We start from the raw sequence: 15,019 nt of genomic DNA, 5'->3' as shown, positions 1-15,019 counted from the left end.
AAAATTAACGTGGCGATCGAATCGTTTGTTGCGCATTTCTGACTCAAGGCGCTCCGGAGCTTTGAGTACGTACAGATTATAGGGGATGACCGGTCGGACAGTCTGATGAATTCTTCCGCTACTCACATTGTGAGTCAGGCCCGATCGCCTAGGGGAGCGATCAGGGCCGCTTCCTGTACTCGGAGTTAAAAGGACTATTCAGGTTAGCCTTTGATCATCAGGTAATCAAACATCCAGCTGTTTCAGCATTTGCACCTAGATGAGACACTGCGAAAAATGAATATGGAGTTTTGACGAGGATGCAAGTTTCTGCCACGTGATAAACTCTCAACACCAGACCTTGGGTTGAGACCTGAGAAGAAGTGATATTTAAGGTCCCGACACGAAGATCACCAGATTGCGACATCACAGCCCTACATGGCGAAGTGATCCACTCTTTGAGCATATCTCATTCAAGCTCAACTCTAGGCACCAGGGATTTGGTTAGGCCATTGCTGACTGGTTATCAAAATCATTATTTGTTGTATTATTTTGACTATCAATTATAATTACCCAGATAACGTATCCACATCAACAACTCACCAAAAAAGACCCAAACTACTTGTCACTGATTACGGGCTTAGCTTGCAATTGATCTCTCTCCAGAAGGTCTTTGATTGAAAACCCATCGTTCTGCGACGGCGGCCAGCAAAAGCCCCCTCGATCCTAGCAAATCATCCACACCAAGCTGACAATATCAAGGTCCGCACACGCCTTTTCCGTCGTCAGTTGGGAGACATTTATGGCTCCATCATGGCGGAGAGTATCCACGGCTAATGCACATGAGAGGATAATAACAAGAACTTTTTGTGCAGTTAAATGTCACCATGGGCCGCTCCACGCAGAGACTTTGCGAGCAGCCGCCGATATCAAAGCATTATTACCACTCTGCGGCTGCGAATTCTCGAATGAAGAATAAAGAGTCACTGTGGGAACGTACGCCGGGTCTCCTCCATTTGCTCGATGAAGTGTCTCTTGTGCCTCTGCGGAAGGGCGAAGGCGTGCAATAAACGCTTGTTTCCATCACGGGGCGTTCTTGTCGCCGATTGAGTTAAGCCGAAACTTCAGACGCCCGTTGATCAGGTTTAAGATGTCGCCGGGAAATCCTAGCGCGAGGCTGACCAAGATGTTAAGCAGATTGGACTTTCCATCGACTGCAACCTGGACTGTTGTCCATGCATCCTCCACGGACAGGTTCTCGCTCCCGTCCCGACCGCCTGTGACCCCGTCCACGATAGCCCCGACAGCGTCTGATGATAGCCCGTTATCTTCAACGGAAGGGTCGCCGCAGTTGGGATAATATCGAGACTAAGCCATAGTTGCCGTGCTGAACTGCGCCCGAAGCCGCCGGGATACGCGATCCAGTAATGGCATGCGCCCACATAACACCCACGAGCGTAGGAACCCTCATCCTGAAGCTGGAAGACAGCTCTGAGAGTGTAATAATTTACTCTCAGAGCACGGCAGGCACCTCCTTATGCGCTGGGTCATTTAGTGCGGTGAGTATATAACCTGAATATCTATGGGCGGTTGGCAAGATCCACATTTGGTGGATGAACGAAGTTTGACGCTCATTCAGCCATATGTTCAAGTGTGAGGTGTCAATAATTGGACTAGCACAGTGGTTGTCTATGTAGGCCTGATATCATCGACTCGTCCATAGTGTTGGGGTGTTAAGAGGTCCCCGAAACCTAGCTTGGGAGATTCTCATACAATCTCGTTTTGCGAGCTAGAAGTACCTTCGTGAACGGTGGTTCCATTTAAGCAAGGTCGTACGCGTTCAGACAGCTTCGTCCTGCTGGTTTCTGCTTCCTTTATTCTTTGGTTTAGGTCTCTTGAGACGGTTTGAGGCGCAGAACCCTGCCTATGGCGTATAACCATGGACTGTCACCAAGTGTGATATATTGTTGCTGCATAAAATTTATGCCGCAACATATCTCCATACTCAAACAAACAACAAAAATTGAACATATAAACAGATTGAATAATAAAGAGAGAGAAAAATAGCACGGAGATGATATGGGTACGCATAACACGTAGCCTGACATGGAGTTAGAGGCAGCTTGCGGCGTAGGCAATACGTGGTTGAACTACACGGAGTACTCGGTATCTGGGCCATCTTTAGAGGTGGCCGAGTAGGTCCACACTCAACATCACTATAATAACAGAAGACACCAGTGGAACTCTTGAGTTTGATGATTAATAACTTTCTAGGAACTTAATGTGGCGGTTGACAATAGCGATCCAAGATTTAGGTGGACCAGGATATCAACAGAGAGAATGACGCGCGGTCCGGTTATAGACTGCAGGGAGCCAATTCGTGTCCTTTACTAGATGTTTGCATATAACAAACAGTTTCTCTCATGACACTCATTAATAGTAACTCAGCATCTACAGGAAACCTTCACGCTCACTCATCCGGCTGCGTCTTCTCCAATGTGCCGGGATTATGTGCGACTCGATGACCATGCTGGTCATTATAAATCACCTGCCAGAGACCTATCTCAGCAGACTCATTCACACAGAAACTAGTGCAGCGAGGTCCATACCTTGGGAGGGTTCTTCACGTCTTCCTGCTCAGCCTCAGCCTCGTCGGTGACGATTTTCTCTATCTGTGTTGCTGACATCAGTCTCTGCATTTCCCAACAATATATTGGGCCCCGTGGAGTGGGATGGGCTTATCAGATGAACTACACCAGGCTAGTCCACAAACACGGAAACATTACCCAAATATTTAGGGAGTTGAGACTGAAGCTGGACTAGGTCTTGGTGACGCCTACCTTCCCTTGGTGCGAACCGCCGCGGATCCTTGTGAAGACATAGTCTCCCTCTTTGAGAGTTTGTCCGTTCTTATCTTGGACCTTTGACGTGGGCATATTGCGGTATTTGTGGATGAAGTGGTAGGTAGGACTCAATCTCTATATCAGTCGAGGTTCTTGGAAGCCCAGCGTTTATATCTGGGAGGAGTTGTGTGATGTCACAGGACCGTCACGCAACCTCTTCCTTTGTCTACAGAGGGTGCTTGATGATCGCAAGCATAGATAGTCTACTTTAAGACAGATGGAGCTCAGCCGAAATATTAAGAGCATGTCTAGGAAGTCCTGGAACACTGATCCTTCTCCAAAGACAAGTGCCTGAATAGTGCGAAAGTTGGGATACGCAAGATACCGAGAAGTTGATGGCTGACGACCCTGTCAACAGGACAAGCTCTCTCGTACCACTAGACTCATCGGCTGGCTCTATAATTCGGAGGTCTGAAGCAGCCGATTGTCAAATGCAGCAAGCAAGCTAGAGAAGTTTCAATATGAGGGCCATGGAGGAACATGGCCTGGGACATTCCCACAAGGGTTGCAAAACACTGAAGTCTCAGGGGAATGGCAGCCCATATACTATAATACACTGTATGAGCGTGTGCGACTCGGCTTGAGGCGAGTGCCGTGTCCGAATGCTACCTAGATACAGTCCGTCTTGAATTCTCAGGATAACTGGGCAGTGATCGCGTGTTTAGGTTCATCGCTTGCGGTGTATGCCAAGAGGTTCGGAATGGAGGAGCGAGAGCCGAATGCTCGCGAGCCTGGATACGGCTGATAATTGGGAATACTCCGCAGATAGCAGTATGGCGGCACAGGAGTAAGCCACTGGCAGGCATGGCGTTGATATGTATCTAGGATGAAAAATAGAATAGCAATCCAAGGGTCTGTCTGGGCGGTAACCGTCGGTGTAACAGTTCCCGCGGCTGTGATTAGACCGACTACCACCGTTGCACCCACGCCCGTAGCACCCAGTCCCATGCTCTTACGAGGTACCGTAGAGATTCTGCCCACAGAAGTAGTCCAAGACATCTCGCCATTGCAATGATGCCATGGATGGGGCACCGTGTCTCATTGAAACCACCCCAGGAAAGCCAAGTTTGCTAAACCCGACAGTAACTTACTTGGTTGCCAAAGATCAGCGGAAACGCAATACCAGACGGGAGCAAAACCGTAATTATGCCCCTTCATTGCTGGGCAGTCCGGCGACCGTGAAACGCGGCCGTATTTATCGATGCAACTCTGATGGTCCATCAGCAACAAAGGCCCACTCGTGTTCATTTTTGAGGCTGGATGGCTTCCGCTGGGCAAGGAATCGATGGGACCATGACGAGGATCGAGCGGAAGTGGTGGCAGCAGTTTTTGAGCAGGGGGCCAGTTCATGACTCGAGTAGATACTAGACCCAAGCCTCAGCACGAGCATGAGTCCCGATCTGTACTTTCCTGATTCAGCAAAAACATATCAGAACCAGGGGGCAAAGTTGCCCTGAGCGCGTTAGTGGAGGACAAGGTAGCAGCGCACAGTGCCGTCTCCACAACCCCATTCTGCTGCAGGCTTGGTAATTACCTTACATGACCGATATCGCTTTCTGATATTATCACGATTGATGGAGAATGGAGGGATGGATCCATCCCGTCTGATCTCCTACCTCTCTCTCTCTCCCTCCTCGCCTTCTGCATGAAATTCCATGCTGGGGCGAACTGACAAGTCAAGAATGGACACGCGTTGATCGTTGATCCATGCCTCCGGAGTTGTCCTTCTTGCACAACTCGAACTGCGTCGGCCTTGTCAGTCAACGCGGACGATCGATAATACGACTACCCTAAATACTAATAATAATAATACTACGACTCCCTACTACCACGCCAAAACACATCCACTCCAGCCACTATCAGATCTTGCTCTCAGCCCTTGCTCGGTTCCCACCCAGACAGCGGACAGACAGACTGAGACAGTGAGACCTGAGAGAAACCTCATTCGACCTGCAGGACCGTTTCAGCCTGCATTGACAGCCGACAAGTCGACATTTATTTTGTTCACTGTCTTGCTATCTCGCTGATCCTCGTGCTCCAGTCCCACTGGTGTTAGTGTTACCTTGGGTCTCAGCCTACACTGCTACCTACTTGAACTCCATCATCCGATACCGAACGATCGCTATCGCTGCTGTGTTCTGTGTCTTCAGTGCCCTTAATATCCCGATACCGTCCTCATGGCCTTCTAGATTGTCCCCATGCACTGATAAGCTTATATCAATTTTCTTTTTGGCCACCAATCTTATTCTGCATACACAACCTTGATCGTCCTTCCTAGACCCGCTAGGCAATATTGCCCGACCTCCAACCATGTCAAGCTCTCTAGTCAAGGTCCTGCATAGGATGCAGGCGCTCTTTTCGAACATCGTCGCCGCTCTGGAGACGATGTTATTGTTCCCCTCGTTATTCCGCGATTCTCCACGCCGGGGAGGGAAATCATCCCGTGCAGCTTTCCGGCGAAGACGGGCTCTTGATGCCTTCGCGGATGAGATCGATATTATCTTCTCCAAGCCTTTGACCCTGAAGAACATGCTTGCAATGTCAGAGAAGATCCGCGAGCAGTTTAGGGCGGGTCTAGAATCTAGCCCGATCAATATGTTGCCTTCTTATAACCATGCTCTACCGACTGGACTCGAGCAAGGGACATTTCTCGCCCTTGACGTTGGCGGCTCAACGATGCGAGTGGCTTTGATTGAACTTTACGGGCAAGGAAAAATGGAAGTTCTTCGTGTATCCTCGTCACCGATTGACAATGATGTCAAATTGCTAGAGGGGACTTCATTCTTTGACTGGATGGCCGAAAAGATTGAAGAGATGCTACGCGAGGTAGGCACCAACTACGGACGGGAAGAAGCTCCATTGTCCATGGGATTGTCATGGTCTTTCCCAATCGAGCAGACTTCGATCAGCAGCGGATTGGTGATCCATATGGGTAAAGGGTTTCGGTGCTCTATGGGAACCGTTGGGCAGGAATTAGGGACCCTCATCGTCCAGTCGTGTCAAAAACGCGGTCTCAATGTCCGCGTGGACGCGATTGTGAATGACAGCTCTGCCGCATTACTTTCTCGAGCCTACGTCGATCCCGCAACCCGTATGTCTCTCATTCTCGGAACCGGGACGAATGTGGCCATACATTTCCCCGTTCACGCTATTGGGCTCGGAAAGTTTGGCACGAGGCCAGAAGGCTGGTTCGACTACGCTAAGCATGTCATCATCAACAGCGAGATGAGCATGTTTGGGGGTGGAGTTCTGCCAATGACACGGTGGGACGACATACTCAACCGCACACACCTCAGACCCGACTACCAGCCACTGGAGTACATGGCCACGGGGCGCTACCTCGGCGAGATTGTCCGACTCATCATCGTTGACGCAGTTGAGACTGCAAAACTGTTCGGTGGAGAACTGCCTCATTCAATGCGGGACGCGTATTCATTAGACACTAGCATCGTTGCCTTTATCGAAGCCGACACATCGCCGTTCCTAACAGCATCAGCCACACTTCTCCAGAAAGAACACACAATGTCTAGCCCACCATCCCCGGAGGACCTACGGTTCCTGCTGCGAATATGCCGAACCGTCTCCAAACGAGCAGCTGGATATCTCGCCACTGCTATCCACAGCATGTGGTGCCTGCGAAACGAAGCCGAAATCTCCCAGGGCCCTCCGTCGCCTTCTTTCAAGGGGCCTCGGGATGTTACGGTCACGGAGAGCGGGAGCAGCTCCGAATGCCTGTCCATTGCATGCGACGGCAGCGTCATCAATAAATATCCCGGGTTCAGAGATCGCTGCCAAGCGTACCTGAACCAATTGACGCAGGAGACAAATACGTCCAAGGTATCCCAGATCTCAGAGGAAGGCTCATGCATACGTCTGGAACCTGCTCCTGAAGGTGCCATATTCGGCGCAGCTGTTGCGGTTGCGGTCGCGGTGGCTGGAAAGCCTGAGCAGACAATAGTGTGAGATTGTGGATCCATCGATGATCAAGGATAATTTGCATTGAACGGTGTTCTCTCTGAATTGGGGCAGTGTCCATATTTTACATGCTTGATTTTTTGTATGCATCTCATCTTAGTTGTGCGGTATTCAGGGCTGGGCATCGTGCTTGCTTGCATACACGGCTCTATTAGGAGCATTGGCTTTAAGGCGACCAGATAGAGGTAGCACTCTGTAAATAGCGATAATTCACATGAGATTGAATTCAACCCAGCCGCTTCTTGTACTGTTCCAGATGCGATAGCGTTCATACAGATGGTGCCGTTGACGGATTCGTATATAGCTGTTCAATGACCGCTCCGGCGTCATCGAGTTTATTTCATATAGTCATCGCCCGACATGACAGTATCATTCCTTGCAGAGATCCTGTAGCAACTCCAACATCCGCCGCTGGAGGGCCGCCAATTCATCTCTGGACAAGCGACCCTGTCTATCCGGCGTACCAGGAGTGGGTCCAGAGTAATCTGGATGTTCAGGATTCTGGCTGACAGTCTCGTCCGCAATAAGACTTTTGTTGATGCAGAAGAACGGCACATCTAATGCTTTCAGCTCCATCATCATGGCGTCAGCCATCTGTTTCGCTGCCCTATGCACTTTGGCATCGTAGTTGCGGATCTCGGCAAGGTCTTCTTCGGCCGTCTGTTCCTGTTTAGTTTCTTCACAAGTCTTTGCTATGGTAGGCGCGTCGACTCACAGAAACTTCCTTCTCATCAACCGGCGCGCCGACTGATCGTCTATTGATTTTCAACGAGTGTTAGAAGAAATGGCAACGGAAGGGAGTAACAGGTCCAGTCAGGTAACCCTAGACGAGTAAGTAGGCAGAGAGAGGACATACAAAACCTCATCCAACTCCCTCTTCTTCTCCTTCCTCGCACTCTGCTTCTGGAGCAGCGCTTCTCGGCCCGTCCACCACTGCCTCTCGTGGTCATGCTGGCGCTGGATGAGGAAGCGGATGCGTCGCTGGATGTCCTCATTGTGGGCGACAGTGCGCATAACTTGCTTAAGGGCTGCAGGCCATGTTGTTATCGACGATGAAAGTTCTTGATTTTGAGGTTGGGGCGATGATGATGACGACAGAGGGGTCTTTCTCGGGTAGTGAGCTTGTGCTTGGGCTACAGGAGGAGGATGAGCTGGGGGTGGTTCGTAGTTATCGTCTTCATTAGCATGATTGTGATTGGAGAATGCGGAGAGCGTTTTCAGAACGGTGTCGAGGTCGGGTGTATTGTTTTGGGACATTGTATATTTGTACAGCCGCAGTAGATAGTCAGTCTGAGGTGAAGATCAAGAGATATTACAAGACCATGCTGAATATGTGAAGAGTAGTATGACTAGACATAGATTACAGACTACAGAATAGACTGGGTGGGAGTCTTGGCGATCAACCGTGGAAGACGCGGCGGTCATCCCAACGCCGGCTGAAAATTTCCCGGTTCCAAGACCTCCATCAACATCATACCTAGCTGTCGGGCCCTGCAGCCATTTTCACCAAACATCATTTCCGTGCTCAGTCACAGTACAGAGTACTAGCAGGGCCGTCTCAAAGCCTTCACCTATTATCTGCTATCTCCTCTTATCTTCCGCCCTGTCCTTCCGACCGCATCACACCATGTCTCGATCCGCCGCAGACGCAACCCGGTTCACGGCCACAGGGCCCTACGCTAGCTCAAAGCCCAGCGGTGCCCCGTACAAACTCCCCGGATTTTTAGCGAATGAATCGAAATCGCAGAACGACGGGTCTGGAGGAAACAGACAGGAGACGCCTAAGGAGAAGGTCGAGCGGCTGCGAGCACAGGCACGGGCGGCCCGGTTAGCACAGTCGACTTCACGGGTTGACACAATGGTGGAATTTGGGCGGCGGTTTGCGAACAAGGCACACAAGACGATGGTATACACGCTCATTACCGCGTCCGGTACGCCTAATCCCCTGTGGCTCGGTTTATCATGCAAACGCGCTTCGCAATCACAGCGTAGCTGTGTCCCAAAAGTAGGATGATGGCTAATGGTATAACAGGCATATGCGGTGTGCTCACTGTCTACTCCATGGTCTCCCTAACACTATATAACCGTCGCCAACGCGCCCTGTGGATTGAGAAGGAAATGCAAACACTCCGCGATGCCCAAGCGGCTTATGTGGCCGGAACTGCGACAGCGGAACAACTGGAGCTATTGAAAAAGGAGAAGATTGGCGAAATCTACAAGCAGAAGAAAGAGGAGGAGAGGGCTCAGCGGCCGTGGAACAAGGTCAAGAACTACCTGCTGGGTGGACTGAAGACCGAGGAGACTGCACCAGCGGAGGCCACTGCAGTGGGCGCGGAAAACAATAAGCCCGGGGTTCTGGAAGCCCTTAACGCGGCTGCGCCTAAGCCGGACCAGGCTCCCTCAACCCCTAGCACTGCGGCTCCCGCTGCTCCGGGACAGTTAGATATCCTCGCTGAGAACGCAGAGGCAGCTGCCAAGCAGACAACCAGAAGCTGGACGAGTTGGCTCACTGGTCGGTGAGTTGGGAGCTGGAGCTTGAAAAGGGACGAGACGATTTGAAGATTCAAAAGTATAGATTGTGTCCCGGGCGTCCCACCCGGGGTTGCAGCCGGGATCCCCGCCTCGACAGGGTTGTCTGTCTCGGGCTAGCCGTTTCCTTTTTGCATCGCATCCGGTGTCATCCTCTTTCACCTCGTTGTAGTTTACCAAGTCAGGTTGCGGCGTCCTCAGGTGTCTTTTGAAGTTCGAACCTTGTACTTAATACTGGGTCCGTTTTATGTGATGTACATATACAGTCTCTCATCTTGGTTAGGAACTACTCTTTCAACTAAAGAATGCCTCACGTTGGTCAGAGCCGGAGCCAGACCTGTAGGGCCGTAAGGCTGCCGGAAGTCGGCAAATCTCCCGAATCTCAAGCCTGGTAATCTCGTTGCCTGCTGGACAAATTCCGAGCTGGAGTCGGGATCTCAGCCACTTCGAGAATTGACGAAAATCCGAACACAAGTTATGCAGAGCTCTCCGAGCCTTGAACAGCTGATAATCTGGCAATATTACGTGGTAAATTACGAATCAGAGGCGCAGCATACATCCATATTCGTCGCTTGTCAAGTCTGGCCTTTGGCTGAATTGAGCGTACTGAGCCACAGTAGCAGGCGGTGCAGGTGGCGTGGCGCGGGGCATGTCACACATATGTAATGCCCCGGCAGCATCGCATCCGACCAACCTCAGTTTATCGCGTTGTGATCAGTGGAATAATACTCTGTAATACTTGCATATGGTGTGAGATATTGCCTCTCTCACTTCCAGTAAGCGATGGAATCTTCTCTGAGATTACCATATCTAGGAGGCAACTTGGCGATCTCAGGCTTGCAGTTGGTTGACGAGTTCGTCCGGCCCTCAGCCCTGCGAGTGAGGGGCGCAGTCAGCTCCACCAACCCACCGCCATCACTGTAAGGAGAAAACGGCAGCCTAGGCAAGATTACGGATCTACGCTCGCAAATTCAGGGCCGCTGAGTTGCTGCGCCTGTTTGATGACGGTATTCTGATCCTTGTATGGTCGGAATCTAGTCTCGGCGCTTGATCAGTCCTTCTCCAGCGCTGGCGGGGTTGTTCACGAGTCGAGCTAAACATCTTACCATATAAAGGCCTGGGTCCCGCGGCTCAGAGTATCTTTCTCTATCCATCAACCTCACTCTACTTCCAACTTATCAGTTACTACTTTCTCCGCAGATTAAAGCTTTACATCACATCTCACATTCCACAATGTCTGGCCCCTATGATCACAACCAGGGTTATTACAACCCGAACCAGTATCAGCAGGGTTACTACCCTGAGCAGGGTCAGCAGTATCAAGGCTATCCGCCGCAACACAGCCAACAGTACGACCAGGGGTACCCTCAACAGCATGGTCAGCCGTATGATCAGGGCTACCCCCAACAACACCAACAGTACGATAGCCAGCGTGGTACTTCCAACGACTACTACGGTCAGCAGTCTCCTCAGCAAGGCTACGATCAATATGGCCAGCACCAGCAGCAACAGTATGTTTTCTTCTCGTCTTACAAACGCAGCAGTAGCTAACTCAATGGCAGGTATGGCCAGGAAGCTCCCGGCGGTGCTCAGGAAGGCGAGCGTGGTCTTGGAGGAGCCGTTGCTGGTGGGTTAGCAGGGTGAGTTACTGTCTATCTGCTCAACAATCGAAGAAAAAAAGGGCTAATCGATTCTTGTACAACAGTGCTTTTGGAGGTCACAAGGTCAACCATGGAGTCCTCGGCGCGATTGGTGGCGCGATTGTCGGAAGTATCGCACAGGATGCGCTAAAGAAGAAAGACAAGCACAAGGATGAACCCTACTACGATCAGCACTCTCAGTACGGCGGTTCCCACCACTCTGGCCACTCTGGCCACTCTTCAAAGCTAGACCAGCTCGGCAGCTTCTTCAAGAAATGAGCGACGAACATTTGACACGGCCGCTTGACTTTCTTTTGTTAGTCCTATGAGGTTATGATTGTGGATTACCATTACTCGCTTTTTTCTTTAGCTCTATCGTCATCTGAAGGGTTGTCGCCTGGGCTGATTAGAATGTTGGGACGGGTCACGGGTTTCTTTTGTCTCTTGTACACGATACATTGTTATGCATTATTTTATGATACCGACGCTTTTTCGATGCTGGAGAATGCTATTGTCTTGAATACCATCTCCCCGCAATCGACCACTTGAGAAAGCAGAAACTTCTTAATTTCATCGCGCGAGTAGCGAGTATCAGCTTCGTGAGCTCATACTCTGTAGAAATTGAGGCTGACCTTCCCATCATACTCCGTAGAAATCTGAGATGATCTTCCGGTAGTCGATCGATCACGAGCATGCCATGGGACTAATAACCTGCTACACACTCGGGATCATGGGACTGACTATATGATCGGTTGATAGTCTTATCATCAGACAAGACAATTATTTTTATTTCCTTTTTTTTTTGTTGGCAAGCGTACCATACCCCATATAGCCTATCTTAAGCATCCTGGCCAGCCTCATGCCCAGCTTCTACAAGCAGCCCAATCCTATAAGCACCTATTCCTTTGTCTATCCGATACCGAGCTTGACAGTGTCGCTTCCAGATACAGTGCGATCATGAAGATGCCTGAGATGAAATGGGGGCTACCAACTGATACGGACGTAGTTAAACGAGTACATGTACCATACACCAATTCAGTTCGATGCGATAGACAAATCATTCACATAACAACGTATACTAGTGATTTGGCCACAAATAATTTTCACGCGCTGCAATGGTGATATGCGTAAATTGACCATGGATCCAGATGAAGGCTACTCATGAAAAAGTGTCACATTTGCCTTATCGAAAGGCCGATCCAGCGGTTCTAGGCGTAGATCTGAGTCAGAGTAAGGCTGACACGACCCGCTACCTATTCTCCGATGTATCTTTTAGTTGTGTTAATGTCAAATGCACTAGTCACAGTGGCGCATGGAGACAATTGTTTCTATTAACCCTACGTTTTGCTCTGGTGAAGATGAAAGCAATCAGTACTTAGAGCACGATGAACCTGCTCTTCACTTGGCCGGTCGTTCGCCAGAATGAAATGTGGCTGCTGAAACCCCCGTGGACATAGGGCCGTGGTGAGTTTTACGATGGTGATCGAGCGCACTGCTGACGGGTTGTCGTGGCAGTCGGAACGACTACAGCCGGGCACTATGCGTTCAGTCGGATGCGGTTTCTCAGTTCTCAGTAGTGCGGCAAGCCTAGAGATTTCTATCAACCTGTCCATTCGGGAAATCTCTCGTCAGTCGAAACACGCATAATAGAGGCGCAAAGACTGGGTGTCAGTCAGCCGTTTATCCAGCTCTGGTGCGAGGAACTTGCAGGCAAAGTCGGCAACGAACACGCGCAGCTGAAAACGAGTAAACCTCAAGACGAAAGCTACCCCAAACAACCCGACGGTTGGGGGAGTTTCTCGTAAATACCCAGCGAAGCGCTGAGAGGAAAAGAAGACACCTCGCTCTTGGCCCCTTTTTGATACGATGCGACCCCGTCTCTATGTTTCTAGTCTTCTCCTCAATTACTCGGACGATCTAGTCTTCGATGAAGGAAACGTTTCCAGTCGTGCAGTGACAGAGGAATTGCTTTAGATCCATGGATTACAGATCATCAGACGACGACCTGCGTAAGAAAGGAGCGAGAGGCCGTTGGTCAATTCTCCCATTTTACCGTTCTACTACCGACCTTTCCGACCTTTGCAGAGACGACACAGAGCGCCTTTCTCAGGACAAGGCAGTTGTCCCTCGGGTACATCGGCTTGCGGAGATTGGAGCACTGAACCAAGGCCATAACACACATAAACATGGACGTACACACCGGGAAAGGTTCCCATTGACTTTCTTTATCAAGTCGGTTGCTTGTGTCCAAAGGACGAGACAGACTGCTTGCAGTATCAACTAATCAAATCAAATTTTGGCGTAGGTTCCATGTATTACCCGTTCATAGCCTGCTGGGAACTTGGGCTGTTGGATAAGTAGTTGTTTGAATAAGTAGTAGCAGAAAGCCACTAAAGCGTGGGGGTCAAAGTAGAGCTCTAACGTAGTCAACTAGTGCCAGTTCAATCAGACGCAATCCAGCAGACCTAAACTATGCGGCTTAGCCTGACCTAATACGTACCTAAGTTGCTGCCCGTTTTATGGTCACGATGCGGAGTTGTCCGGGAGTGGTACTTAGTAGATAGTTGGATATACGAGCGTATCAGGCCAAAAATGTTGCCTGAGGCACAACAGTACCATGCCAAGCCAGCATCAAAAGTTCCGACGGAGAAAGAAACGAACTCCTGCGAGAAAAGCCGTCGTCCTCATACCCTCTTAAGCCACCCGCAAAGATGATTGTAAGGCAGCTTTATGCGCGGCAGAGTATGTGCCCCTCTATTCCAATCGTTCGAAGTCTCTGGAGAATGCCGCGTTAATTCTTAATTGTCCAGGCCGCCAGCTCCTCGCTCTCAACCGCCAGGCCTACATCCCCAGAAGATTCTCGTCCACAGAGACAGAGACACCCACGCCGGTTGAGACAATAGTCCACCGTCCTATCCCAGAGCCCGGCACTCGGCAGAACAGTGCTGCATTGACAAACAACCCTGCGGCCAAGGCACTCGCGCAGGAAGCTGAACATCGTATGTTGGACCTCTGTCATTTCGCATCAAGTCACTCACCGATACCTGTCTAGGACATAAATTCCAGGAACTCGGAACGTCAGTTACGAATGTCTATAAACCAGAAAACCTTATCCGCCACCCTCCCTTTCCCTCCGACATCACTCTCGAACTCCTCCTCGCCAACCAAACCCACCTCGGCCACTCCACCTCCCGCTGGAACCCTCAGAACTCGCGCTACATCTTCGGTATTCGCGAGGGTATTCACATCATCTCCCTCGATATCACAGCAGCCTACCTTCGCCGTGCCGCTAAGGTAGTCGAGGAAGTCGCCGCGCGTGGCGGTCTAATCCTTTTCGCCGGCACACGGCCAGGCCAGAAGCGCATCGTCGTTCGTGCGGCAGAACTCTCGAAGGGCTACCACATTTTCGAGCGCTGGATTCCCGGATCTCTCACAAACGGTGAACAGATCCTTGGCCACTGCGAGAAGAAAGTTGTGAATGCGCTTGATGAGGAGCTGCCGGATCTCAAGGAGTCACTTGCTGGCCACGCCATTCTCAAACCGGACCTCGTAATTTGCCTCAACCCGCTGGAGAACGAGCCTCTGCTTCACGAGTGCGGGCTCAACAATGTCCCTACCATTGGAATAATCGATACGGATGCGGACCCCACGAGGGTGACTTACCCAATTCCCGCCAATGATGACAGTCTGCGTTCCGTTGCTGTCATCGCAGGTGTGCTGGGACGCGCTGGTCAGGCTGGTCAGAAGAGGAGGCTGGAGCAGGCTAAAAGGGATTTAGAGAGGAAAGCTCTGCACGGCGATGCAGGTGAGGTTGGATCACCGCAATTCTAATCATGGTGAAAGCTGGTTGGTCTCTCATCGTTCTTGTTTTGGGAATTGATATACGGCTTGTATGTATAGATATTGTATGGTCACTGTATTAACAGAATATATTCGGTAACTGCACTACTCGTACTCTGGGATATCAAATCCGTATCGCCTTGTCGTTCTAAA

At 50.5% G+C, this 15,019-nt stretch overlaps 8 protein-coding genes across 8 annotated transcripts; 5 read left to right on the top strand and 3 right to left on the bottom strand.

Moving 5' to 3' along the window:
• Nucleotides 1-2,173: 2,173 nt before the first annotated feature.
• BDW70DRAFT_135504 (DUF2945 domain-containing protein) lies at nt 2,174-2,939 on the bottom strand. Its single transcript, XM_073736696.1, has 3 exons — nt 2,820-2,939; nt 2,589-2,651; nt 2,174-2,527 (listed from the first exon to the last, which is right to left on the bottom strand). The coding sequence occupies exons 1-3, from the start codon at nt 2,913-2,915 to the stop codon at nt 2,450-2,452; spliced, it is 237 nt and encodes a 78-aa protein (XP_073596466.1). The 5' UTR covers nt 2,916-2,939; the 3' UTR covers nt 2,174-2,449.
• Nucleotides 2,940-4,515: 1,576 nt separating this feature from the next.
• On the top strand, nt 4,516-7,035 carry BDW70DRAFT_45628 (putative hexokinase). The gene has a single exon (XM_073744049.1). It carries the CDS (start codon nt 5,193-5,195, stop codon nt 6,843-6,845), a length of 1,653 nt encoding a protein of 550 aa, XP_073596465.1. The 5' UTR covers nt 4,516-5,192; the 3' UTR covers nt 6,846-7,035.
• Nucleotides 7,036-7,226: 191 nt separating this feature from the next.
• BDW70DRAFT_159616 (uncharacterized protein) lies at nt 7,227-8,114 on the bottom strand (the record flags this gene model as incomplete). Its single annotated transcript, XM_073740724.1, has 3 exons — nt 7,227-7,517; nt 7,573-7,612; nt 7,714-8,114. 3 exons carry the CDS (start codon nt 8,112-8,114, stop codon nt 7,227-7,229), a joined length of 732 nt encoding a protein of 243 aa, XP_073596464.1.
• Nucleotides 8,115-8,315: 201 nt separating this feature from the next.
• Nucleotides 8,316-9,723, top strand: BDW70DRAFT_135498 (cytochrome c oxidase assembly protein COX14). The gene is made up of 2 exons (XM_073736695.1): nt 8,316-8,788; nt 8,890-9,723. Exons 1-2 carry the CDS (start codon nt 8,485-8,487, stop codon nt 9,375-9,377), a joined length of 792 nt encoding a protein of 263 aa, XP_073596463.1. The 5' UTR covers nt 8,316-8,484; the 3' UTR covers nt 9,378-9,723.
• A 420-nt stretch (nt 9,724-10,143) lies between these two features.
• On the top strand, nt 10,144-11,665 carry hel10 (putative high expression lethality protein Hel10). The gene is made up of 3 exons (XM_073736694.1): nt 10,144-10,897; nt 10,949-11,026; nt 11,092-11,665. Exons 1-3 carry the CDS (start codon nt 10,620-10,622, stop codon nt 11,303-11,305), a joined length of 570 nt encoding a protein of 189 aa, XP_073596462.1. The 5' UTR covers nt 10,144-10,619; the 3' UTR covers nt 11,306-11,665.
• BDW70DRAFT_135493 (uncharacterized protein) lies at nt 10,880-11,665 on the top strand. Its single transcript, XM_073736693.1, has 2 exons — nt 10,880-10,897; nt 10,949-11,665. Exon 2 carries the CDS (start codon nt 11,360-11,362, stop codon nt 11,573-11,575), a length of 216 nt encoding a protein of 71 aa, XP_073596461.1. The 5' UTR covers nt 10,880-10,897; nt 10,949-11,359; the 3' UTR covers nt 11,576-11,665.
• Nucleotides 11,666-11,833: 168 nt separating this feature from the next.
• On the bottom strand, nt 11,834-12,155 carry BDW70DRAFT_135492 (uncharacterized protein). The gene has a single exon (XM_073736692.1). The coding sequence runs from the start codon at nt 12,085-12,087 to the stop codon at nt 11,914-11,916; it is 174 nt and encodes a 57-aa protein (XP_073596460.1). The 5' UTR covers nt 12,088-12,155; the 3' UTR covers nt 11,834-11,913.
• A 1,552-nt stretch (nt 12,156-13,707) lies between these two features.
• On the top strand, nt 13,708-14,962 carry BDW70DRAFT_135487 (mitochondrial 37S ribosomal protein uS2m). Its single transcript, XM_073736691.1, has 3 exons — nt 13,708-13,768; nt 13,837-14,025; nt 14,079-14,962. The coding sequence occupies exons 1-3, from the start codon at nt 13,738-13,740 to the stop codon at nt 14,855-14,857; spliced, it is 999 nt and encodes a 332-aa protein (XP_073596459.1). The 5' UTR covers nt 13,708-13,737; the 3' UTR covers nt 14,858-14,962.
• Nucleotides 14,963-15,019: the final 57 nt, after the last annotated feature.

The sequence above is a fragment of the Aspergillus foveolatus genome, assembly GCF_047715535.1.
Source record: "Aspergillus foveolatus strain CBS 279.81 unplaced genomic scaffold BDW70scaffold_21, whole genome shotgun sequence".
Taxonomy (NCBI): domain Eukaryota; kingdom Fungi; phylum Ascomycota; class Eurotiomycetes; order Eurotiales; family Aspergillaceae; genus Aspergillus; species Aspergillus foveolatus.
This window is presented reverse-complemented; position numbering and strand designations above follow the sequence as displayed.

Coding starts and splice junctions, on each gene's coding strand:
- BDW70DRAFT_135492 (XM_073736692.1), bottom strand. CDS start 12,087: ATGATTTGTCTATCGCATCGAACTGAATTGGTGTATGGTACATGTACT.
- BDW70DRAFT_135504 (XM_073736696.1), bottom strand. CDS start 2,915: ATGCCCACGTCAAAGGTCCAAGATAAGAACGGACAAACTCTCAAAGAG. Junction 2,652..2,819: donor GCGGTTCGCACCAAGGGAAG/GTAGGCGTCACC, acceptor TCAGCAACACAG/ATAGAGAAAATCGTCACCGA. Junction 2,528..2,588: donor ACGTGAAGAACCCTCCCAAG/GTATGGACCTCG, acceptor GGTCTCTGGCAG/GTGATTTATAATGACCAGCA.
- BDW70DRAFT_135498 (XM_073736695.1), top strand. CDS start 8,485: ATGTCTCGATCCGCCGCAGACGCAACCCGGTTCACGGCCACAGGGCCC. Junction 8,789..8,889: donor CACGCTCATTACCGCGTCCG/GTACGCCTAATC, acceptor ATGGTATAACAG/GCATATGCGGTGTGCTCACT.
- BDW70DRAFT_45628 (XM_073744049.1), top strand. CDS start 5,193: ATGTCAAGCTCTCTAGTCAAGGTCCTGCATAGGATGCAGGCGCTCTTT.
- BDW70DRAFT_135493 (XM_073736693.1), top strand. CDS start 11,360: ATGATTGTGGATTACCATTACTCGCTTTTTTCTTTAGCTCTATCGTCA.
- hel10 (XM_073736694.1), top strand. CDS start 10,620: ATGTCTGGCCCCTATGATCACAACCAGGGTTATTACAACCCGAACCAG. Junction 10,898..10,948: donor GGCCAGCACCAGCAGCAACA/GTATGTTTTCTT, acceptor ACTCAATGGCAG/GTATGGCCAGGAAGCTCCCG. Junction 11,027..11,091: donor GTTGCTGGTGGGTTAGCAGG/GTGAGTTACTGT, acceptor CTTGTACAACAG/TGCTTTTGGAGGTCACAAGG.
- BDW70DRAFT_135487 (XM_073736691.1), top strand. CDS start 13,738: ATGATTGTAAGGCAGCTTTATGCGCGGCAGA. Junction 13,769..13,836: donor GCAGCTTTATGCGCGGCAGA/GTATGTGCCCCT, acceptor TTAATTGTCCAG/GCCGCCAGCTCCTCGCTCTC. Junction 14,026..14,078: donor CGCGCAGGAAGCTGAACATC/GTATGTTGGACC, acceptor ATACCTGTCTAG/GACATAAATTCCAGGAACTC.